The 24,375-nt window shown below is 34.7% G+C and overlaps 1 protein-coding gene across 7 annotated transcripts in view; it reads left to right on the top strand.

Annotated features, from left to right (window-relative positions):
• NAP1L1 (nucleosome assembly protein 1 like 1) overlaps positions 1-23,740 on the top strand; it is a 32,442-nt gene extending 8,702 nt beyond the window's left edge. For 2 of the 7 annotated variants that reach the window (XM_055341651.1, XM_055341657.1), the window contains exons 2-15: positions 1,999-2,035; positions 6,545-6,630; positions 8,108-8,210; positions 13,758-13,899; positions 14,166-14,246; positions 14,940-15,068; positions 16,029-16,100; positions 16,907-17,046; positions 17,676-17,821; positions 17,918-17,937; positions 19,737-19,859; positions 20,586-20,615; positions 21,130-21,180; positions 22,847-23,740. In XM_055341651.1, the coding sequence (XP_055197626.1) occupies positions 2,019-2,035; positions 6,545-6,630; positions 8,108-8,210; positions 13,758-13,899; positions 14,166-14,246; positions 14,940-15,068; positions 16,029-16,100; positions 16,907-17,046; positions 17,676-17,821; positions 17,918-17,937; positions 19,737-19,859; positions 20,586-20,615; positions 21,130-21,180; positions 22,847-22,882 (1,176 nt within the window). In that variant the 5' untranslated portion in view covers positions 1,999-2,018 and the 3' untranslated portion in view covers positions 22,883-23,740. Of the gene's footprint in view, positions 1-1,998; positions 2,036-6,544; positions 6,631-8,107; positions 8,211-13,757; positions 13,900-14,165; positions 14,247-14,939; positions 15,069-16,028; positions 16,101-16,906; positions 17,047-17,675; positions 17,822-17,917; positions 17,938-19,736; positions 19,860-20,585; positions 20,616-20,851; positions 21,102-21,129; positions 21,181-22,846 lie in introns of those variants that run through there. The other 5 variants (XM_055341655.1, XM_055341656.1, XM_055341653.1 and 2 more) reach the window with 4 other exon arrangements.
• Positions 23,741-24,375: the final 635 nt, after the last annotated feature.

Here is a 24,375-nt window from a genome sequence, read left to right as displayed (position 1 = left end):
TTTGAGCTAAGAGACAAAGGAAAGGGCATGTTAACTGAATTTTGGAAGAACCTTCTAGACAAATGTTAAAGCACAGGCCTTTAGATCCGTAACATTTTTTTCATGTTAGAATCTCACAAATGGGTAACTAAAGCTGGAGATGGACTTATTTAAGGTTTTTGATATTCCTATGGCCAAATTACTCTCCAGAAAGAAAAAGAAAATAAGTTTATAGGAACACTGGCTGTATTTAAGAATGCATGTTCACCATTTTCCCTGAATTAAAATAAGATCTTTACTGATTGGATAGACAAACTATAGAGTCCCACTAGTATTTCTTTGACTAAGATTCAATATTTTTCTTATTTTTGAATTCATATTTCTTTATAATTTTTTGCTAAATATTTTGTTACTGTTGGCTAATTAACCAGCATCACTAGAGAAATTTATCAGTGATATTAGAAATTATTTAAAGCAACAAATATTTAAAAGTAGAATAGGAGACATTCTTAGGAAGAAATATTTTCCTCATAATTTGTTTAAAGGATGGATATTGGCTTAGTGGTAATACTCCACAGATAGGCACTTGACTGCTAGTCAGTACCTCTTAACTCTTTAATCATCATGCAAGACATGTTGATATGAGGAATCACATCTTGTAGCATTCTGAAAGTTAAAAGTCTGTGGTTTAAAATTTTAAAAGATAAACTTGATTTTAATGTGGTGGGATCTTAAGCTTGATTTCGATTATTTTTTTGTGATATGTACATTCATTACCTGTGGCACTCAGCCATTTTCCTGCCTGCATATTAATGTTTTACCTTAAGTATTCTTTTTTTTTTTTTAAGATTTTATTTATTTATTCTTGAGAGACATGGAGTGAAGGCAGAGACCCAGGCAGAGGGAGAAGGAGAAGCAGGCTCCCCGGGGGAGCCCGAAGCAGGGCTCGAACCCTGACCTCCCTGATTTCCGGATCATGCCCTGAACCAAAGGCAGAGGCTCCACAGCTGAGCCACGCGGGTGTCCCAAGTATTCTTTTTCTTAGAGCAGTGTTCTCTAAGTTAATACTAATCTCTCTTAGTAGAATTTAGGCTAAGCATTTAGGAGATGCTTCAATCAGTTCTAACGGTATTCATGTCAGGTAACCGAGAGTTTGTTGACAATATGCCAGCATATCCCATATCCCGGTGTCCTTGGGGTGTGCTCATTATCAGTGATAAGACGGGAGGTACATTTGAAGAGATAGGGAAGGTTTACTTGAGATAGGTTGGGACTTCGCACTTTATAGTGGTCATTAAGTTGTGTAAAGGGTGACATTTGATAAAAGGATTAATAACTTTTAATGTTTTTTTGAAAGATTTTATTTATTCATGAGAGACACAGAGAGAGGCAGAGACCCAGGCAGAGGGGGAAGCAGGCTCCACGCAGGGAGCCTGATGGGGACTCGATCCTGGGACCCCGGGGTCACGCCCTGGGCCGAAGGCGGCACCAAACCCCTGAGCCATCCAGGCTGCCCGGGATTAGTAAACTTTTAAAAAAAGGTCTCTGGGGGCCATAATGGTGGCTGACTTTCGTTTTTAACATTAATTTGATGAGAATAACTCTTGAAGTGGATTCTGTGAGGTACTAAGTCTAAAAATATAAAGAAAAATTGACCATTTGTAGTTACAGGAGTTGGAATAAAGGCCTCTTGTATTCATTTTCTGTGATGCTAGCATACATCAGATGCTTTAGAGCGGTGCTATTATGAAATTGTGCTTACAGGGTAGATTTTAGAACATAATGGTAACTTGTTTGTTTATGACCGTATCCTCTGAAAAATTACTTGGGGCTAGTATGAAAGCCCATATATATGTGCCATGATTTTTCTTAACACTGATGTGTTTTTAATGGGTTTATACATTCCTCTTTGGGATAGCCCAGGTGGTATTGATTTAAAGGATTTGGGCATCAAATGTTTTTATTGGTATTAAATACATAATATACATAGTTTGTTAACACCGACATTTCTCTCCATAGATATTTGGAGTTCTTACAACATGGCAGACATTGACAAGTAAGTGCCAGATAGTTGATTTCTTGTTTGTTTGTTCTTATCTCAGAGATTGGGCTTCACTTTATACTGTGATATAATTAACAGCAGTATTAATAATGAAAAATGTATGATAATGATTGATGGTTAGTACCTGCAGTTATAACAGTTGGGTACCGTGTATCCAAGACAAAATATAGGATATATAATCATTGCTTAAATAAACTATTTGCTAGTATTTATTTTTAGGAATGTGCTGAGCATAATAATGAATCATAAATACTTGGAAAATTCAGTTTTACCATATACTTGTATTTCCCAAAGATTTTACTACTTCCATTGTAATGTATCGTACATACAAGATAAAAAGTGTATGAAATCTGTCTGTGGAGTTTAAAGAATAATAGGATACTTCAAGGTTTTGAAAGTAAAAATTACTATCAGAAGCCCAGTGTCCCTCTTCTCAATTGCATCCTCCACCTTTCCTCTCCAGATGTGTAAACACTGTCTTGGCATTTGTCTAAATCATTTTTTTCTTTAGAGTTTTATCACCTACATATTGTTAATCAATGTTTAATTTTGAAAATGTGAATAGCAGTCACAAACTCAGCAGTGTCTAAAAAGAAAAGCAATATTATGACTTGAAGTCTGTTAAGGTAGGAAAGTAAAAACAAAAAGGTGATCTGGGTCATAGTCTAGCTTTAGCTTTCCTGGGCAAGGTCATGCATTCTAGAAACATCAGTTTAATGAAGTTGGCTTCTGGTGGGGTTCTAGTGTGGATGGATGTCCTGCAGAAATACGATAAGGGAGAATGGGTGAGCTGCACTGTTCGTTGCTTATGACTTCACACAATTTAGGAGGAGGTTAAAACAGAAAACTCGGGCGTTGATGGTATGCTACGACAGTCCACAAGTTGTAGACACAGCATGGAGGTGGGAAGGCGGGAAAATGTAATACAGAGGCATCACATTCAAGGACACCGAGGAACCTGGCCACTGCTGGCGTGCTTAAAGGGGTGGCCGCAGGTATTTTAGTGTCATGGCTTTCCAAGTGATTGCCTCTAGTGTTCTGCTGCTCCAGTCTGGATTGCTTAACCTTGGTTATGCGGCTGTCACTGTGGATCTATTTTATTATCTTCCTGGGGCTTCCTTTTGTGTCTTCTCTTGGGTTTGCTGTATCCCATGCTATTTTCTTTTTTAGTTCTTTAGTACTTTCCTGGAAGAGTACAAGGGAAGTAAATTATTTTGAGACTGAAAATGGGTATTCTATTCTTACGTTTAATAGTTGGAGCGTAGAATTCTCATTTGGGAATCCTGTTTCTTCAGAATTTTGAAGGCATTGCCCCATTGTCATTTGGCTTCCAGTATTGCTGTGTTGAAGTTCAAAGTTCATTATAATTCTTGATCATTGTATGTGACGCATAATTTGTTTTAAACATAATACATATATACTTATTTCTGGAAGCACTCTGGCTTCAGAGTTCTGAAATTTTCACGTTCTATCTATTTTTAAAATTTCTTGTGTTAGGCATTCATTGGTGGGCCCTTTCAGTCTGGCAACTTGATGGCTTTCAGTTCTGGGGAATATTCTTGACTTACTTTGTTGATTGTCTTATTTCCTTTTCTCTTTCTGGAGCTCTTATTATGTTGTATGTTGAACTGGTTCTTCTAATTATCTTTTGTCTCATTTTCCATCTTTTCTCCTTGTTCTTCTTTCTGGCAAAGCTGAAGAAACTTTATCTTTCACCTCTTGTATTGAGTTTCTAAATTTCTGTTGTTTAGTTCTCAGGAGTGTCTTTATTCTCTCTGTTCCTGTTTTTATAGCATCTTGTTCCTGTTTCATTGATTGTAATATCTTTTCTCTGGATTGTAATATTGGATGTTTTTCCCCTGCATAGTATGTTTGTTCTTCAATTTTTCTTTGCCCTATTTGTTTTTGTCTCCATGTAAAAGCATTTTCTCAAATACGAGGTGTATTACTTGGTTGTCTAGTCACTAAGATCGGGGTGGGGTGGAGAATATGCAGTTGAGATGGGTTTAAAAAAGTTGATTAGAAAATTTGAGTGTTGGGGGTTTTAATTTAGATTGTAATGTAAGGTCATCAGGGAGGGCATTTATTGTGAGAATCTCCATTGACAGATTCTGGGTTGGTCAGATACCCTGGTTTAAAAGTATCTGGGTAAAGATCTGACTTTCAGTGTTGTGGGATCCAAATTGGGAAAAGGTGGTTAGGGAAGGGTCTCTTCACTTAACATTGTAGTGTGTGATACAGGCTTATATCTGAGAGACTCGAGGTTGTGTCTGTGGTCTTGTAGTCCGAGCTCTCGGTTTAATCCTTTCCAAAGAAGAAACAGCCATGCTTCTGCTAGATTGAGGGAGAGAATCTGGAGATTTAACTGCTTTATCAGTTTTTGTTTAGTTCTCTTTATTTTCTCCATTTTCATCCCCCCAGCCCTAGTTCCAGAAGTGTCCTTTTTAAGATTTTGTGTTTGGGCTCCTAGTTTTTGAGCTTTTACCACTGTTAATTTAGATGTCAGTTCTCAGTGAAGTTGCTGTTGCTGTTCTTGTCTTTTTGTCCTTCAATGTTTGTCTGGTTAAAAAACCCTTTTGTCATAATTTTAGTAGGGATTTTGGTAGGATTAAGATCAGAGGAGCATACCATCTTAACTTTGCAACCTCATTTTGTTTTACTTTAAACTTTAGAAAAAGAATAAATAGGTTGTGACCGCTTGATTCCCCACCATCCCCTTATTTAATTTTAGGTGACTGAGCCCTAGGAGAATGGGAGGAAGGGGGAAGATTCTTGTTCTTTAAAACAGGAGTCAAAAAATAAAAAATAAAAAAAAATAAAACAGGAGTCAGCAAACTTTCTGAGTAAAGGAAAGTTTTGAAGGCATCTTATAAATATTATAAATCTATAAAATACATAAACTTTAATATTCTAAAATTTATATAAGTGCCGATTATAAATATTTTAGGCCTTTGGACCATATGGCCACTGTTGCAGTTACTCAACTCTGCTTCGTAGTGCGAATGCAGCCATAGACAATACCTAAACTTATGTGGCTGTGTTCCAGTGAAGTTTTATTTACAAAAATAATGGCCTGTGTTTGACCATGTGACATACTCTGTCGACCTCTGTTTTAAAGCCTTAAAATGTAGGTGTTGAATAAATGGTTAAAATCACACTGGATAAACAGCTGTGCCAGGTAATGACCTTTAAATCTAAAAATGTTATACTAAAAGATAATTTTAGAAGTAATCTATTTCAGATGGGAAGGCTGAATTTTTTTCCTCCTTAGTTTACTGTACTATGCATTTTGCTGATAATACAGTTGACATTTTCTGTATTTGTCCTTATATGAAAATTAGGTAGTATTTGTCTCTATATGAAAGTTAATATTTCAAATGCTGTTTCTAACCATGAAAGTGACTAAATCTGTAAACCAAATACTAAAATGTAAAGTCACACAAGGAATTTTATGAAAATATATATTGACTTAGATACCCTTTTTTCCCTTTTAATTCTCGTTGTAATTTTATGTTCAAAAACTAGATTTTTAGGATGAAATGGGGAGAATATTATCTTATTACTTTTTTCCTTTTCTTTCGACGGTATCATCCTCCTGGCTTTGCTCTAAGCATAAGTAGACTCCGGTCTTCTTAACTTTTTCTGCCCATCTCCACTATGAAGTAAAGAAAAAGGAGGAAAGTCCAAAGATAGTCCAGGCTGTACTGTACTGTACTGATTGCTCCATCCATCGGGGGTACAGGATCCTTGTTTTTCCAAACTCCTTCATTCTGTTGACTTTCATTCTCTAGGATGCCTCATGGTCCAGCATGGCTACTGAACTCTAGTCATCACATGCCTATTTTATGAAGGGAGCAAGATTAGAAGGCCTCCCAGCTGTCCTATAAAGGAGGCTTACTCAATTCTGTACAAATTTTGCTTTTTTAGCTTCACTCACTGCCCAGAGTTACTTAACCACACCTCGCCAAAAGGTACAGGTTGGGAAATGTAGATTTCTAAAAGCTTGGTGTTTTGCCATCTCCTAATATCAGGGTGCTGTTACTAAGAAGACCGAAATCCGTGGTTATTGTGTAGAGAAACACATACTTCTGACCTCACATTCCTGGGACCAACCCCAATCAAACCACATTTTTAAAGCTTGGAGTAGAGGGGAGCCTGGCTGGCTCAGTCAGTGGAGCATGCAGCTCTTGATCTTGAGATTGTGAGTTCAGGCCCCACATTGGGTGCAGAAATTATTTAAAAATAAAATCTTAAAAAAGAAAAAAAGCTAAAAATAAAAACTTTATATTTGACCATGTGCTTTTAAATGAAATTCTGTGTACTTCCAGTTTGTGCTTGTTTACGTGTGAAGTTAGAGAACTGAATTACCTTTTGAATTTCCTATTTCATATTTTTGAAAGAGGCATATTAACCTACAAAATGAGTTGAAGTTTTTTATAATTTTTTATTTATTTTTTGGTAATTGGTACATTTGAACCTTGGTGTGATACTATGATATTGTAGCAAAGAACAGTCTGAACTTGATCAAGATTTGGATGATGTTGAAGAAGTAGAAGAAGAAGAAACTGGTGAAGAAACAAAAATCAAAGGTATTATTTTAAATTACTTCAGGAGCCAGTGATTGTTGGCACATGTCTTCTAGAGGGTAGTTAACAAATACTGTTCCCTTTTGGATCCTTGTCTACCCACGTGGCCTGTATCTCTGGTTTAGGGACAGTTTGTGTGTGTATGTTCAGGGTGGGGGTAAGAAAAGAGGGGAAGAGGGAGATGGAGATATAATGGTAATAAGGGAAAAGGTATGAATATAGTTAGTAACCCGTCAGAAGTCACTCTGTATACCCACCCTCTACTGCTGGAATGACATGGCATAGCTGTGTCAAACAGCTGCCCATGAGTTTTGTCTGAATTCAGAAATGTTACAGATGTTGGTGGGAGTTGTTTTGATGATATTTCTAAACAAACAAACAACACTAGCTTAGAGTTACTGGAAATGTTCAGTGTTTCCTGCATAGAAAACATGTAGTTGTATGTCAGTCATTTTTTAATCCATTCCAATCAAATGACAAAAATGACATTTGTTAAATGTAAAAAAAAATTCACTATGTTTTCTTTAGCAAATAATTATTTAGAGGGGGGGGGTTAGCAGTGTTAGTGGGGAGTTGTACTGCTTTAGGTTACACCCTGTAGGTATGGGCCAAGAATATTAAAGTACTAGATGACTCAATTTTTCATTGTAAGCCAGATGGAGGTTAATTGTGAAAAGGTCACTGAACTTTAGCGTTAGCTTTCGTCATGTAACATTCTTAAACGATATATAGGTCTGTATCCTTAGTGGCTAGTCCTAAAGGCATGTTATAGTAAGTGTATGTCATCCAGTAATCAAATTAGTCTTAGAAATTGATCTTTAAAAACATAATTGGGAAAATTCATGTCAATTTTGTGTAATGTCTATTGATGAAGAGATGATAATAGCAAAATAATTTGTTTTGCCTAAATCTAGTTTTCTAGTTTATTTTTGGATTGAACATAATTTTTAGACACCGTTAACCACATTTTGTTTGGCTTTAGTTACAACCTTGATTGCCTCAACTGTTAACTATACACACAAGCACACTATACTAACAAGCATCAGACAAATATTTAGGCTACTCTAGTCTTTCTCCCAGGGTTGAAATTGACATTTTATTTGCAGTTTTCTGATAATGTGTTGTCTGCCTTCAGAGTGTTACATAGAGTCATACATAGTAGGTAGGCATCTGGATGAAGATTTGAGCTTCTCAAAAATGTAAGATGGATGAAACACAAGGTTGTAGAAGGAGAAAGGATATTTATTGTTAAAGGTAGCTGTGGCAGTGGCATTTGTTTAGAGCATTAGGAATCTGAGCTTTCTGAACGTCAGGTTTTCCTAGAGTGGATTTTCCTCCACTTGCTTGCTGCCCGTCTCTACTCAAACCAATGAATTATGGGCTAGTCAGGAAAACTTCATTATTGGATTGTCCTATTAAAATAGCGTAATACATTTTCATAAAATCCTTCTTTCGATGCCCTTTTTTTTTTTTTTTAAAGCGCGTCAGCTGACTGTTCAGATGATGCAAAATCCTCAGATTCTTGCAGCCCTTCAAGAAAGACTTGATGGTCTGGTAGAAACACCAACAGGATACATTGAAAGGTACAAGTTCTTCTTTTCCGTGGTCCTTATTTATCCTTCTGTAATCAGCATTGCAGGTGTATCTTTTTAAAACCACCTAGGACTTAGATATTTAATAGTGGAAAGCTAATGTCTGTTAGTATCTAGTATAGGATTATTGAGAATTTAAAATTTTGCTGAGTACCACCAATTTAGGGTTGATCTCTTAAAGTTTGACTCCTCTCTACAGGAAATACACTGTTCTTAACTATTTCTGAGATTTATTTGGGGGTTTGCTAGGAATGCACAGAATTAGAAGAAATACAGATTTCCTATTTATTTCACTAGTCCTATATATAAATCATTAATAATAGCTTGTATATCTTATTCTGCTTATAATTGTTTTTACTTGGCTTTATAATTTAAAGATTCATCCCTATTGCTATCTGTATGCAATCTCTAGTCAGCAGTTTCTAGCTTCTGAATGTTGTCACTTGGCGATATTTGTCCACCAAATTTTATACTTTTTCTTTGGCGGATATCTAGATTGCCTCTAAGCTCCATCAACACAAACTCCATTATAATGGTCCTCTTTTTGCATGCTCTCTTAAAGAACTGTGTAAGAAATTTGAGACATGTACTTACCAGTGGGATTATTTGTTATGGGGTATGCAAGCTTTAAGTACTTCCAGCTTGCTTTCTAGAATGACTGTATCCAGTGCATGAAGGATGCTTTATCCTTGTGTCCTTGCCAGCAGTTGGCATCGTTCATCTTTATGGGTTTTTGCCTACGAGGTGCAGGCATATTTTATTTGTACTTTTTGCTGTCTAATGAGTTTTTGAGCTTTTCTTCATGACTGTAAGCCTTTCAGGTTGCTCTCGTCCACTTTCCTATTGGGGTTTACTGTCTTGTTTTGCAGGAGTTTTTGTATATTCTAGGTGTTAATCTCATCAGTTTTAGGCTTTATAAATAATCTTTTGTCATTTTTATTAATTTTATCCATAGCACTCTCCATTAAACCAGCATCTTTCATTTTTTATGTTTTAAGTTTTTTGACCTGTGGCTTACTCTTTTCAAGTTAAGAAGTTTTTCCTAGTTACTTCTGCATTTCCTGTTGAGTAGTTTTACCTTTCATCTTTAGGTCTTTACTTCTCAAGGCCACCTTTGTATTTAGCTGTGCATCAGGGTTTTTTTGTTTTTGTGTTTTTTTTTTTTTGTGAGCCTGTTTTTATTTATAACACTTCATTCTTTCCCCATTTATTTGTGATGCCACCTTTATTGCACATCAGTTTCTTACAAACACCTGTTTGTCTTTGAGCAGCACTCTTTTAATTAATGTGGCTTTTTAATATGTCTTCATATCTAGCAGGGTGATAATTTAATCTATTAATCTATTTCTCCCTGTAGTATCTTGCTTTCTTCTACCCCCCGCCCTCCCTCACCCCCCCCCCCCCCGCAATCCCCCTATGGAACATACTCTTAAGATTGGCCTAATTATATGAGACCTTTATCCCACATATGGCTGATAGTAAGTTTATAGGAGTTTTCACAAAATGAAACACTCCTCCACCAAATTTTGATAGGAGTTACATTGAATATATAGATTAACATGGTAGGGAATCATTCTTTTAATGTTAAATTGTCTCATTTATATCCTTGTATTTATTGAAATCATCCTCTTTTCTGTTACAGTTTTTTTTCATAGTCTATTGGTTGATTCCTGTATACTTTAGTTGTGTTGCTGTTGTGAATAGTATCTTATTTCTTACTGTATTTCCAAGTTGACTATTGTTAATGTAGAGGAGTGATAATGATTTATCTTCATTTTTTTCTTTCTTTTACTGTTGATCTAGTATCCAGAAATCTTGCTACACTTATAATTGTTCTTTTTTTTTCCTCCCATAGGCAAAAGATCTTATCTGCAAATAATGGCAGCTTTAGCTCTAATCTTTTCACATTACACCACACCAAGTTTATTTTTAGTTCATTATAACATTGTCCATGTCTTTCAGTACTCTGTTAAACAATTAGCATTAAACACGAGCATTTTTATCTTATTTCATCTTAACTAGGAATGGTTATAAAACTGCTCCATTAGACTTATTGTCTACTTGGAATTTTTTTTAAAACGTCAAGTAGTTGACGTTTTATTCAAGGTCTTCTCTAGTGAAACGTGTGTGTGTGTGTATATGTGCATGTATATATAATACAGAAATTTTTATGGGATTATAATTCTATGCCCTGGTGTTAGAGTTTCATTTCACCTTTTTAATGAAATAAACAGGGCTACTTTTACTTTTTCTCCTTTTTTTCAAAGCAACTTGTATACATAGATACGAATTAATTGTCCCTTGAACAGTTGATAGAACTCTTCTAAAAACGGACTTGGGCTTTTAGGGTTTGAGAATCCTTCTTTGGATTTGCTCCATTCCCCTTTCAGTTTCTTGAATTGAGGGCTTTGTTCATTTGATTTTTTTTAAATTAATCTATTATGGCCTTAATATTTATTGCAGATGTTCTATGAAAGTTGATTGTGAAGATCTATCTGCTGAAATCAGTACCTCAGGTTTATTAATTGTGTTGTTCAGGTTCTTTTTATTTCTTATTGATTGCTTTATCTAACAGATTCTGGGAAGAATGTGTTAAATTTCCACTTAATCTGTTTCTCCCTGTGATTCTATTAGTTATGGATTAATATATTTTTGAAGGTGTATTATTAACTATATGTTGGTGATGCGTATATTTTGACCATTTTGTTCCAGTTACCAGTATAAAATATCCTCTTTTATATTTTGTGGTGGTTGGTGGTATGAATTGTTTTGTTTGATCTTAAGACCGCTATTTTAGCCTTCTTTTGATGTTTATTTACCTGGCATGTCTTTTTCCATCCTTGAATCTTATCTCTAGTATGTAAGTTTGCTGCTTTATTAGTAATTTTAAACTCTTTGCATTTCTTGAAAGTGGTATTGTTTTTGGACATAATTGCTATTATTTTATAATTTATTGTACTGTTTCTCTTTTTCTGCTTTCCATTAAATAAATCAAATTGTCTTCTGATATTAAAATTGCTGCATTTTGTTTTTTATTATAGTAAAAGGGCTTCTAACCTAATATCTAAGTTTATTTACCCATATTGATTTCTTAAATTTACTCTGTTTTTTTTTTTTTTTTTTTATACGTATATTCTCTAGTCCTCTTTTTCCCATCAAGGCAACAGTAAAATTTACCAAGGTTTTTGGCCACCCACACTTACATAATATTTCCTGAATTTTTTTTTCTTACTTAGAAATTATTTTTAATGAGTATTTGTGGCATATTTCCTGAAGCTTCATATGTCTCATACGATTTTTATTTTGCCTTCATATTTGAATAATAGTTTGGCTTATAAAATTTTAAGTTCAAAGTTCTTAAATATCTTAAAAATTCATTTCTTCTTGTATCTGGAGTTTTCTTTTGAAGCCTGTTGTCAGTCCGATTCCTTTTCCTGTATAGGTTATTTGCTTTTTCATTGAACACACTTACAATTTTCTTTGGTCTTTGATATTCAGGAATATCATTCACCTGTCTAGGGGTTAGAGTAAGGATTTTCATATTACTTTAATTCTGAGAAATTTATTGCTCTTTTCTTCAGATATCCACCTCCTGTCTTTCAGCTGTTGCTAATTTTGTTTCCAAATCATTTTTCTGTCTTTCCTGCTGCTTTTCTGGAGAGTATTCCAACTTTAATGAACTTCCTTAAGCTGAACCTATCCTGTTTATCTTATTTGTTGGTTATTTGTTTTAGCTACTGTATTTTTCATATTTAATATTTCTACTTTGTTTTAGATTTCCTTGTCTTGTTTCTTCCCTCCTCTCTTTAAATATATTTACATTGTTCTAGTAATACGGCTTCAGATGATACGTATTTCATTCTTTCATTAGAAATTATACTCCTTAAAGGTTTAGTTATTTTGGCTGTAGAGCTCAGGCTCACTGGCTGATTTAATCCTCAATAATGATTATTGAGGGAGGAGAAAAGATCAGGCTCTGGTTTGTGACAGTCTGGAATTTAAGAATAGAGTCTGGTCACCTGAGACTCAAAGTTTACTGTCAATTCCAGGCAATTGTCTTTGGCTGCTTGGGGCAGAGGAAGTTGCTCCTTTGGTTGTAATCTGTTGTACTTGGGTTGGAGGGGTGGAGGAGGGAGTGCTTTGTAGGCTCTCAGCTGGTCCAGCTGCCATCAATGAACTCCTAAGAATGCTGGCACCTGGGCTTTGTGAAGGGTGAAGAGGTCAGGCACTGGCTGTTGTAAGGCAAACCCAAAATTTCAAAAGCTTTCTTCCAGTCTCCTGTTCCCCCGTTCTGCTCATTCTCGCCCATTTCCAGGTGGTAGTTCACCCTGTATAGTTTGTTAGTCTTACTCAGAAGTTGCTCCGTAGTGTGTGCGTGTGAGTGTGTAAGTCCCTGAAATAGTTGTTTTCTTCTTGGTTGTGAAGTTCTAGGGTTCATTTTTTTTTTTTTTTTCTGAGATACGGTGTAGGTGTGGCCAGCACCTCATGTTATTTCATCACCTTGACAAAACATTAAGCTTTACTTTTAACTGTAAGAAATAAAAAATTGGTAATAGGTAATTTGTTTTTTTACTTCTGATTAATGTAACTAAGGTAGCAGTTAAGAGAAATATTTGATTTACAACAATTGCTCATGGCAGAAAATTCTAACCTGGATTCTGGATCTATTACACAGATTCCCTGAAGTTGGATCAATTTTAAGTGAACAATTTTTGGGTGGTAGGGGATTCATAAGTTTACTTATACTTCAGGTGGCTTATACGCCATAGAAAATTGTATGATTTATGAATTATATCTCAAAGCTATTATTAAAAGTCCCTTCATGAAATATAGCATTCTTTTTTTAATGTAAATTCAAGTTTTTTTTTTTAAGATTTTATTTATTTATTCGTGAGAGACCGAGAGAGGCAGAGACACAGGCAGAGGGAGAAGCAGGCTCCATGCAGGGAGCCCGATGTGGGACCTGATCCCTTATAGGGGAATCATGTCCTGAGCCAAAGGCAGGCAGACGCTCGACCACTGAGCCACCCAGGCGTCCCTAAATTCAAGTTTTAAATACAGAGACTAAAGAGGAAATAATGGTGTAGGATATCATCCTTTTTTCTATACATATATACATATACTCCTCTCCTTTTCCCTAAAAATAGCTGGTATGGGTGAGATACGCATACTTTATTTTTTTAAATCAAGGTTATTGTCGTTATTCTCAGGATGGTCAGTCCCTAACTTTTTAACTTCCTAAGATAGACTGTTTTACAGCTTAGATGCCAGCACTGACAAGTCTTTGCTGAACTTGATTATAATGAAAGATTTATGTGATTTACATCTTTTTATCAACTTACTGTATCTGTTTAAATGTTCACTTTTGAAATATTTTCTAGTTAAGTCTGTATTTTGTGTTTCTTGACTTTGAGTGGACCTTTTGTTTCAAATAGGAGACTTAACATTCACTAACTTTTATGCTTTACTATTCAGTATGATAGAAGTGTGAGTGTTTTACTCTGATGCTATGTAACTGGTGCACTTCCAACCTTTCAGTTTGCCTAGGGTAGTTAAAAGACGAGTGAATGCTCTCAAAAATCTTCAAGTTAAATGTGCACAGATAGAAGCCAAATTCTATGAGGAAGTTCATGATCTTGAAAGAAAGTATGCTGTTCTCTATCAACCTCTGTTTGATAAGGTAATGATTTCTACTACTTTATTTTCTTTACCTAAAATTTGAGATTATAATAAAGCTCTGGAAATACAACCAACCTTGCAGATGGTTTAGTCTTTATAGACCTCTCAGCAAAATGGTTATTCGAGGTATTTGGGAAAACTCAATAATAGCAATTCAGTTGGTGGTATGCATTCATAAAATCTATACACAGCTTTAATGCAAAACAGCTGGTTTTTGGCTTGGATGTCTGTTTTTATGCACGCTTTTCTTTTTTTAAATCATTTTAGCGATTTGAGATCATTAATGCAATTTATGAACCTACGGAAGAAGAATGTGAATGGAAACCAGATGAGGAGGACGAAATTTCAGTCAGTACCAACTTTAGTGTGTGTTTTTTTTTTTTTTGTCTTGGAAATATTTTATTGTTAAGATTGTTGGTGAGTTAACAATAATCAGAACAGATGAGCCACTGTTTGCCCTGGTACCATCTGTACCCAAATTCATTTTTCCCTTACATTTTTTAGTATTTAAATTTTATAGATCATGTAAACTTTTCCTTTGAATTTAATGACATGCAAAAGATTGTTCTTGTTTTTCAAGTAATAGAGTATTCTAAGTGATTTGCCTACAACTAATAAATGGCAGGATTGTGACACAGATCCGGTGTCTGTTCTATGACTATTTCCCGAGCGTTGCTATTTTAATGTTGGTTGATAAGGAGAACATAATGTTTTGATCAGAAACACCAAGGGGTGAGGATTTGGGCAAAGTTTATATTTCTTTTTTTTAACTAAAGTTTAAAAAAATTTTTTCTCTAAAACGGTTTCCCCGTAGCTCATAGGTTCTATGTTTTGGGAGGGTTATGGTAGTAGCAATAAGTAAGGTTTGGTATGGGTAACAGCAATGTTTACACAGTTGGATTAGAACTTGTTTGAAAATTGTAGTTGGTGATTGAGGATTTGCTGGTTTCTGTACTTCACCACTGGATGTAAGGAGATGGGTAAGATTTTATCAAGTGATCTGATCTAGTTATTCAATAACTTATGCTGTTACTTATCTAGGAGGAGCTAAAAGAAAAAGCCAAGATTGAAGATGAGAAAAAGGATGAAGAAAAAGAAGACCCCAAGGGAATTCCTGAATTCTGGTTGACTGTTTTTAAGAATGTTGACTTGCTCAGTGATATGGTTCAGGTAATTTTATTCATTAAAAACATCAGTTTACCTCAAAGGGTAAAAACCTTTGAAATTTAAATGGGTATGATGACTAGTCACTCCATTGTTGACCTCTATAGAATGATTGCTGTTTTTTGAAAACTGTTACCTGTAGAAGTAAAATTGCATCTTTGATTAATGTAATCAAATAAATTATAGTTCATTTTCAAGTTAGATACTGAAATGGTCCCTTTGACAGTTGTTTATCATTGAGCAGTGTTTTATTTAGTCTTGTGTCTTCTCTGTTTAGGTGCTTGGTATTATTAGAGAGTGGAGAGAGGAAACTTAAAATTTCATTTATCTTCCCAAAAATACCTTTTCAGTCTGAAACAAATATTGAGGGACATTTGTGTTTTAAAGGAATAACATAAAGATCTTTAACTCCTTTACAGTTGTCACTTTTTTTTTGAAATCCAACACAGATGTCACCTTCTCAGGGAAATTTCACCTGTTGTAATCAGAAGCATTTCTTGAACCACTATTATCTGCATTATAGTACTTAACAGTGTAGTTTAGTGATTGAAGTCAAAAAGAAATCTCAAAACAGTGACTGCTTATTGCGTTTCTACTTTGGCAAAATACAGAAGGACCTAGCAGAAGGAAAGGAATAAGAAGCAGCTGGAAAAGGAAATGCTTTTAAAGCAAATATGCCTTAGTTAGACTTGGTTTTATGTTCTTCAGCCCATTCAGTCTGATGATGGATATAATTCTCTGTTAAGTCACTTTTTTTTCTACCATTGGCAGTAGAAATGAGTAGAGCTTATAAGTAAACTATAGCTTTGGTTTAAAACCATAATCTGGAGAGTAGGTCTTATGGTTTCTAATTGTTACCTCACTATATAAATGTCTCAGTCACCTAAATGTTTATTGTCCAGTGGTAGCACACTAATCCTGAAGTGCTACGTTAGATTCTCATTTTAGTATTTTCTTAATTTGCAGGAACACGACGAACCTATTCTGAAGCACTTGAAAGATATTAAAGTGAAGTTCTCAGATGCTGGCCAGCCTATGGTAAAAGAACTTTGAAATATTTTTTAGTTTTGTAACATTAGACATTTATAGGTAGATATATGGAACTTTCTAAAAAGTGATATTCTAAGCCTAGAAATGGTGAGAAAGAAGTTGGTACTCTTAATTATTGTTAGGAAATAAATGGGTGTTGGTAATTATGATACAGTATTTATTCCTTTTCCTCCCTCTGAACATAAAACTGTTATTGAAATATAGTAAATCCTTGTGTCTAGATGAAGAATAGATAAAAATGATAGCAAGGAAAAAAATAATAGCACCCTGAATACCTACTCTGTCTTAAAAGGTATGTGTCTGGAAATTACATGAAACAAGATGTTAGAGGCCCCCCACTTCCCCATGATGAAAGATCAGCTATGAGCTTCTCCTAAAATCATCAGTATTATGTGAAGTATGGACAAAGCTACTACAGACTATAGATTCTTTCTTCTATTGTGTGTAGTAAAGTTGGGCTATTTCTCTGTCACATTTGGGGTAGAAGAAGATTTAAAGTCTTTGTAGGGATGAAAGGAGGAGGGAGTACTAGGTCAGTTTATTTCGTTCTAACCTATTTTATAAAAATGCTACTAAATAGAAGTTGTAAGTTGAGCTAGGTTTTATTTAGTTTTATTTTGTGCCTTGTTTTGCTTTTTTGACATAATTTGGGGATTATCTGACCCATTCCCGGAGCAGAAAAGGCATTATCACCTACTTTATGTGTTTGTAAAAATCAATAGATTAAATTTCATTTAATAAAGCATGAACATTTATGATGCAGGAGTTTCATCAGTTTTTTTTTTTTTTTTAAGAGTTTTGTCTTAGAATTTCACTTTGAACCCAATGAATATTTCACAAATGAAGTGTTGACAAAGACCTATAGGATGAGGTCAGAACCAGATGATTCTGATCCCTTTTCTTTTGATGGACCAGAAATTATGGGTTGTACAGGGTGAGTTTAATTTTACTACTTTCACAGAATATTCTATTTCTATGTCTTATTGTTTTACTTATCATTTGTGATATTTAGTGTTTCCTAGTGTGTGCTTGATACATAGTTTAAACATTTCAGAAAAGTGTTTCTTAGACAAGCATACCTATTTTCCTAGAACTCCTTGGCTTATGGTATTGCAGACATCTCTGCAAAGGAGAACACTTGAATTTACTCTATTGTGAATTTGTGCTACTTGTCAATATTTTTGTTGAGAAAATGTGTTTAGAAATAAAATTTTTCTCTTTATATTGCTATTGAAAGCATTTGAGCCAATTTTCCCCCCTAAAATTGGTAATACAAATAATATTTGGGGTGCTTGGGTGGCTCATTCAGTTAAGCATCTCTTGGTTTTGGCTCAGGTCATGATCGCAGGGTTGTGAGATTGAGCCCCTGTGTCCCAGCCCAGAGTCTGCTGGAGACTTTGTCCTCCTTTGGTCCTCCCCTTGTTCATGTGCAAGAATGCTCTTGCTCTCTAAAAAAGAAAATCTCAAAAAAATATATAACATTCTATTGGATAAATCTTAGCTCTTCCAGCAATTAAGTGTAGTATGTTAATTGTGATAAGATTCTTCCCTTTGTTTTGTAAGGTGCCAGATAGATTGGAAAAAAGGAAAGAATGTCACTTTGAAAACCATTAAGAAGAAGCAGAAACACAAGGGACGTGGGACAGTTCGTACTGTGACCAAAACAGTTTCCAATGACTCTTTCTTTAATTTTTTTGCCCCACCTGAAGGTAAATAGTGTCTTAGTTTGGGTACTGATGGTTGTTTTATTGTAAGCTTTTTAAAAATTTCCTTACTCATTTGAATTTCTTTTCTCAATTTTTCAGTTCCTGAGAGTGGAGATTTGGTAAGTTAAATCGTTATTTGTTGAATTGTTCACTGTGAAACTTAACTGCTTCTCAGATGTGGGGAGTTGGATAGTTGCTACTGGCCTGAGGCTTGCAGTGCATGAAGAAGACCTGTATCCATCTGAAATTATTTCATTCAAAATGCATAGAGTGCTTTCACTGAGAAATGCTGAAAGGCTAAAGACTTTTCTTTTGAGGCTTGTGGGGGCTTCAGGTTCTTAAGATGATAGTTTTCTTATTGAAACTCGGATGTATTAAGTCATTTGGACTATTTACTCCTAACCACATTCTGGTTAGAATCCTTTGAATTTGTTACTCCAGTGGAAACATGCTTTCATATTGTGGCCATGAATTATGTGACCCCATAGGCAAGAGCTTACTTATTAGTGCCTGTGTTACAGCCTGGAATGAGGAATAACCTCAAAGAGGTCTGTGCAGGCAAGGGTGTAAGCTAGGAATGTGTTTTGAATTTGCTTTTCTGTTGGGCAGATTTAAAAAAAAAAAATATTTATTCATGAGAGACACAGAGAGGCAGAGACACAAGCAGAGGGAGAAGCAGGCTCCATGCAGGGAGCCCAATGTGAGACTCGATCCCGGGTCTCCAGGATCACGCCTTGGGCCAAAGGCAGATGCTCAACTGCTAAGCCACCCTGACGTCCCTCTGTTGGTCAGATTTTTGAACTTCTATTAACTCAGTCTAAGTAGTTTTATACATACGGAATTAGAAAGTATGTTTATTTTGAAGTACTTTTGAATTAGAATAGTTTTGGTTAAGACTTAGACCAGATCTATAAAAGCCAGGTATTTCTGCCTATAAAAAGTGGTAATTGGCTTGGTTTTTTTGTTTAAAAAAAAAAAAAAAAAAAAAAGCCTTTCGTGGGATTAAAAAGAATATAAAAGTGGCACGTGGATTTTAGGTAGAACTACTTAGCATTAAGATAGAGTTTTCATGCTATTTTCATGTTAGTGGGTTGGAGTTTGTGTTGAAGTGAATTTTTTTTTTTAATTCTACTGTCAAATATTGATGGTGACAAAAATGGTCTTGAGTTGTTACAGATAGAACACCTCCACTTGTGATTAGAAATCTTTCCTTCAAAGTCCACTGCCCCCTTTTGTGGGTGTTTTTTTTTTTTTTTTTTTTTTTGGCTGTTTGTTAAAGTGGATTGTGTTGATGATTCAAAATAGACATTGATGGAATGTTAATTCATTGTTTGGTATCATGGAACTTAAGTGGGATTATTTTAATTTTGAATAATGTCAGCACATTTCTATGTTGTGCTTTGTCATTAAATAGAACTCCTTAAAACAGAAATTATTAAATATAATTCTTATTTGGCATTATACATGCAAACTGCTAATAGATTATCTTTAAGGAATTGTGAAGTGATCCTGTGTTTTTATGTGCTGTATACCTGTTATTTAAATCCTGAGATTCTTAATATTATTCAATTTGTGCTTTCAGTGATGAGTATAAGGAAAATTACAATCACATAACAAAGTTGCTTTTATATTTTAATTTTAAGTCAAAAACTAAGCAATAAATAAAGTTCTAATTTTATTTTCCTAAATTTCTCTAAGTATAGACACTGACTTGCTAACTTTATTAAAAACCTATGAACATAAACCATATATAGATTACTGTTTAATCACACAAGAAGATAATTTTAAAATGACAAAGTTAGAAGTGAAATTGAATGTTGCTTCATTAGGATTTAATCCTAAAAGTCTTGCATGTGCCTAATTAAATAAGTTACTAAATATTGTGCTTTTTTTTTTTTTTTCTTAAAAAACAAAACAGGATGATGATGCTGAGGCTATCCTTGCTGCAGACTTCGAAATTGGTCACTTTCTACGTGAGCGTATAATCCCAAGATCAGTGTTATACTTTACTGGAGAAGCTATTGAAGATGATGATGATGATGTGAGTGAATCTGAATCCTGCAGTGAAATCATTTGGTGAGGGTATGATGGTCATAATTGGTGAGCAGTTTAATGAGTAAATGTAAATTTTTAAGAAAATAGAATAATTTAAAAGCTAATTACAGATGTCCTGTAGGTAACTTTCCTGAATTGTTTTTAAATATTTCCTTAGAATATTTGGTAGCTTTTATTTTCCTGCTCTTTATGAAGACTGCTCTGAATTAGTGCAACTTTTGGTCAGTGTTGTAGATGTATTATGCTCTTGGTTTTGACTAGACAAAACATACCTGAGATATTTTTTATTGCTTAATAGAACAATACTAGGAAGCATAGAATTTTTATCTAAAGGAATAATAAGAATTAAGGTAAAATTAGGCAGTCCTCATATTTTGGTTATCTTTATTGCTAGATGTCATTCAAATAGGTTTCAGGTTCTTTTTGTGCTTGCTTATACTTCACATAAGTATAAGCAAGTAATGTTTATAGTAATAGTTGTCTGATCACACCCACAATTGTACTGTGTTCTTTAACTTTTTAAATTGTCGGATTTAGATATTGGCACTGAGTTGAGTGATTCCTGCAGCTATTTAATTTATAATTAATGGCCTTAGAGAAAGTATTTTTTAGATATTTTTAGATATTAGTGGATACAGTGATGGCTGTAACAAATGCTATTCTCAAATGTTGGTTAGCTTCATTCAAACTTCATCCTTTTTTCCCTTTTTAGTATGATGAAGAAGGTGAAGAAGCGGATGAGGTAATGTTTACCAAATGAGCAAATAATTCTCTGTTTAACACACTGAGAAGGAAATTGAGTGACTTATGTATTCCTTTGCTATAATCATTATTCTGTGATAACGGGATAAAATCCTTTTGGAAAAAAAATATGGTTTTAGAATTCTACAGCCAAACAATGTATGTATGAGGTTTCAATAAATAAATTGCAAAACTCAGAACATTTTTTTTATTTCAAATAATTCTGTTCTGCTGCAGGGTTATCAGCTCTTTGAAGAAGTCAAAAGCTGCAGTAAACTTTTTCAACGTTGGCTGCAGTAAATCTTTTCAATAAAAGCTCTCTGGATGTCTCAAGTTGTGTTGGGAAATTTTTCATATTAGAAGCTTTCAAATTAAATTGCATTGTCACCAAACTCTGTAATCATGAAAATCTTTTGACCTATAGAGTAACTTGTATTAAAATTTCTCCATACATTATGAGCCATTTCTTCCTACTGTGTACCTACTTCATGGATGCATTTTGAACTTTAATATAGGAAGGGGAAGAAGAAGGAGATGAGGAAAATGATCCAGACTATGACTCAAAGGTGAGCAAAATTAGTGCTGCTTTTTATTAAAGGCAGGTTAAATAAGAGTTGATGTTTCTTAATATAAGGTTTATTTATTTATTTTTTTGTCCGTTAAAGTCTTTAATAAATCCTATTGACTGGAGATAATGTATATTCTGTTTTGATCCCCATTGGCATTTCAGTAGTACATGAGATTTCAGTGCACATTTCCTAAGAAACTTTATTTTTGGTTCTGACTTTGTATTTTTCTTAGTCTCAGGCTAAATAAACCCTAAGATTTTAATGTACATTATCTTGGGCTCTTTTAAAAAATTTATTTTTATTTTTTTATTTATTTGAGAGAGTGCAAGCATACACAAGACAAAAGTTGGGGTAGAGAGGGGAAGAGAAGGGTGCTCTCTGCTGAGCAGGGAGCCTGATGTGGGGCTTGATCCCACCCAGGACCCTGGGATTGTGACCTCAGCTGAAGGCTGAAATTAACTGACTGAGCCACCCAGGTGCCCCTGTGCTTTTTAAAAAGTGTTTTTAAGAAGCATTTTATTTTCATTTTGTTTTTTAAAGATTTAGTTATTTTAGAGAGTGAGTGAGTGGAGGGGGAGGGGTGGAGAGAAAGGGGGTGAGAGAGAGAGCAAGAATCCTCAGCAGACTCCCTGCCCTAGTGCAGAGTTTGATGCAGGGATTCAGGGCTTGACCTCAGGCTTGATCCCAGGACCCTTAGATCATGACCTGAGCCAATATTAGGAGTCAGCCAGTCTTTAACCGACTGTGTCACCCAGGAGCCCCTGGAAGCGTTTTAAATTCTTGTTTGTATTCTTAGGTTGTTTTCCCTCCAAAGGATAGCTTTTTGCTTTTTTTTTTTTTTTTTTTTTTTTTAAGATTTTATTTATTTATTAGAGAGGCAGAGACACAGGCAGAGGGAGAAGCAGGCTCCATCAGGGAACCTGACGTGGGACTCGATCCCGGGGCTCCAGGATCACGCCCTGGGCCAATGGCAGACGCTAAACCGCTGAGCCACCCGGGCTGCCCCCAAAGGATAGCTTATAAACAAAGGTCAGTTTTTAAATAATCTGATTGCAGGAGTGCTTGGGAATAGAGAAGCAGTACTGCTTGTTGGAGTCTCCCAACCACTTCTGTTCTTTATCTTTTTGAGACTCTCAGTTCTTGGGAGTTTGTTATATCAGAGTTGGTAAAGCCCTTTGTCTCCCCCCAAAATACATAGTACATTATCAAGATTCATTTGAAACTTGGTTTCTGTTAAATGCATTTATTCATTTGCTAAGTACTGTAAAATATCCAGAAGATACTTTAGTGAGCAGGTAAGAGAAGGGGTAATTAAAAATCAAATTAAATAGTCTAAAAGGTATAAATTAGTATGTCTGATTAATCTAGAAAAAGGCAAAAATAATTGGTGATATGACTAACATAAATTGCTTGGTTAATTTTTAAGATTATGGTTCAGTGTGTTATTTTATGGAGTTCATTCCACAATGTAAAATTTGGGCTTTTGCATTTTTGTGATTTGCTAATATTTGAATAAATAGTTTGCCATCCTTGCTATACCATTTCCTTAATTTGGCAAAAATTTTGGTAGAACGATTAGATCATATAATTACGATAATTACTGTTGAAAATTAAATGAAGCAGGTAGAAGAAGATAGATTGACTTGTTGTTTTCCTTTAACAGAAGGATCAAAACCCAGCAGAGTGCAAGCAGCAGTGAAGCAGGATGTATGTGGCCTTGAGGATAACCTGCACTGTAATAGCCTAAACACAACTATTATTTACTTACAGCCTTATGTTTTTGTATTTTCTTGGTAGACTCAGTAATTTTTTTTAAAGGAAAGGAACTGATAATTTTAGACCAATTTGTTCTACGTAGCATTTTCACTCTAGTTTTTCTGGCAGTTCTATTGACTGCACAAATTCTTCCACGCATGTTTGTTCATCACTACGTGGTTTGGTTCTTCGGGAGTAATTTGTATCCTGTAACAAAGAGTGTAGATTACAGCCATGAAAGGGAACAGAACTATTAAAAGAAACAGTTTGATAATTTTTTTTTCCTGAAGAACCAAAGTGTTTTTTTAGCTGGTAGTTGAATTGGGTTTATGTTGGCTTGCACTAGCTGTGCCTTTCATGACTTTGTTATAGAAATGCAGTGACTTAGACTAAGACAATTCCTCATTTAAAAAACAAAACTTGTTGAGACAAATATATGGTTAAGAATTTCCAGTAAGACCACAACTGATAACTAGATTATTAATGGAATTTTGTATTTTAGGTGACATAGTTAGAAACCTAGTAAGGAAATAATAGTAAAGAAACCTAACTCATAGTGTGGATATTACTATAGGGAGGTGAATAAAACCTATTTTCAGAAGTTAAGCCTCATTATTTTAACTGTACTTTTAAATTTAACTTCCATTAACTAAGCATCTTTTCTTTATGGTAGGGTCTACCTTCTGCTTCCCTGGAAAGGATGAATTTACATCATTTGACAAGCCTATTTCGAGTTTTTTGTTGTTACTGTTTGTTTGCTTGTTTTTGTTTTTGCAGCCTAAAATAAAAATGTCAAATATAATTTTAGTTCTCAAAAGAGAATGTCTTAATTTTGTACTAATTCAGGTAGAAGCAGAGGCCTAGCTTGAATTAAGCATTGTACCCAGTTTACCCTATTATGGAAGAAAAGAGTGTCAGCTTTGGGAGAGGTACTATATCTGCTAATTAAGAAAGTATAAAAAAGACAAAATCTTAAATGATAAATGATGTACTGTTTTTTTAAAAGAAAAATTAGAAAGGTTAAAATTTCATTTCTGTTGATTAGAACTAGAGAGAAGGCCCCAAGCCTCTATGGTTAATTCAATTCTTAAACTGCTTTTAAAGGATGAGTATGTCATTTACCCATGCTTCTGTTTACTATGTATTAAAATGGGTAGTACTGTTTACCTAACTACCTCACAGATATGTTAAGGCATATTAAGTTAAATTTTATGAAATGTTTCTCGATCTCATTAAAAGCTCAAAAATTTGGACCTATTTGTACCACAAGTATGATATTCAGCATTTTATTCATACTAGGGTTTGATAATTCAACTGGAAAACAAAGGTTTAAGTACCTCTATTCTGGATCTGGTCAGGTAACACTCTTGCAGATCTTCGTGTGGCTCCTATCTCAATAGAAGCTGATAGATGAGCAATTTTTTGAAAAGGTCCAAG

Source organism: Nyctereutes procyonoides, unplaced genomic scaffold (assembly GCF_905146905.1).
Source record: "Nyctereutes procyonoides isolate TBG_1078 unplaced genomic scaffold, NYPRO_anot_genome, whole genome shotgun sequence".
Lineage (NCBI taxonomy): Eukaryota > Metazoa > Chordata > Mammalia > Carnivora > Canidae > Nyctereutes > Nyctereutes procyonoides.
This window is presented reverse-complemented; position numbering and strand designations above follow the sequence as displayed.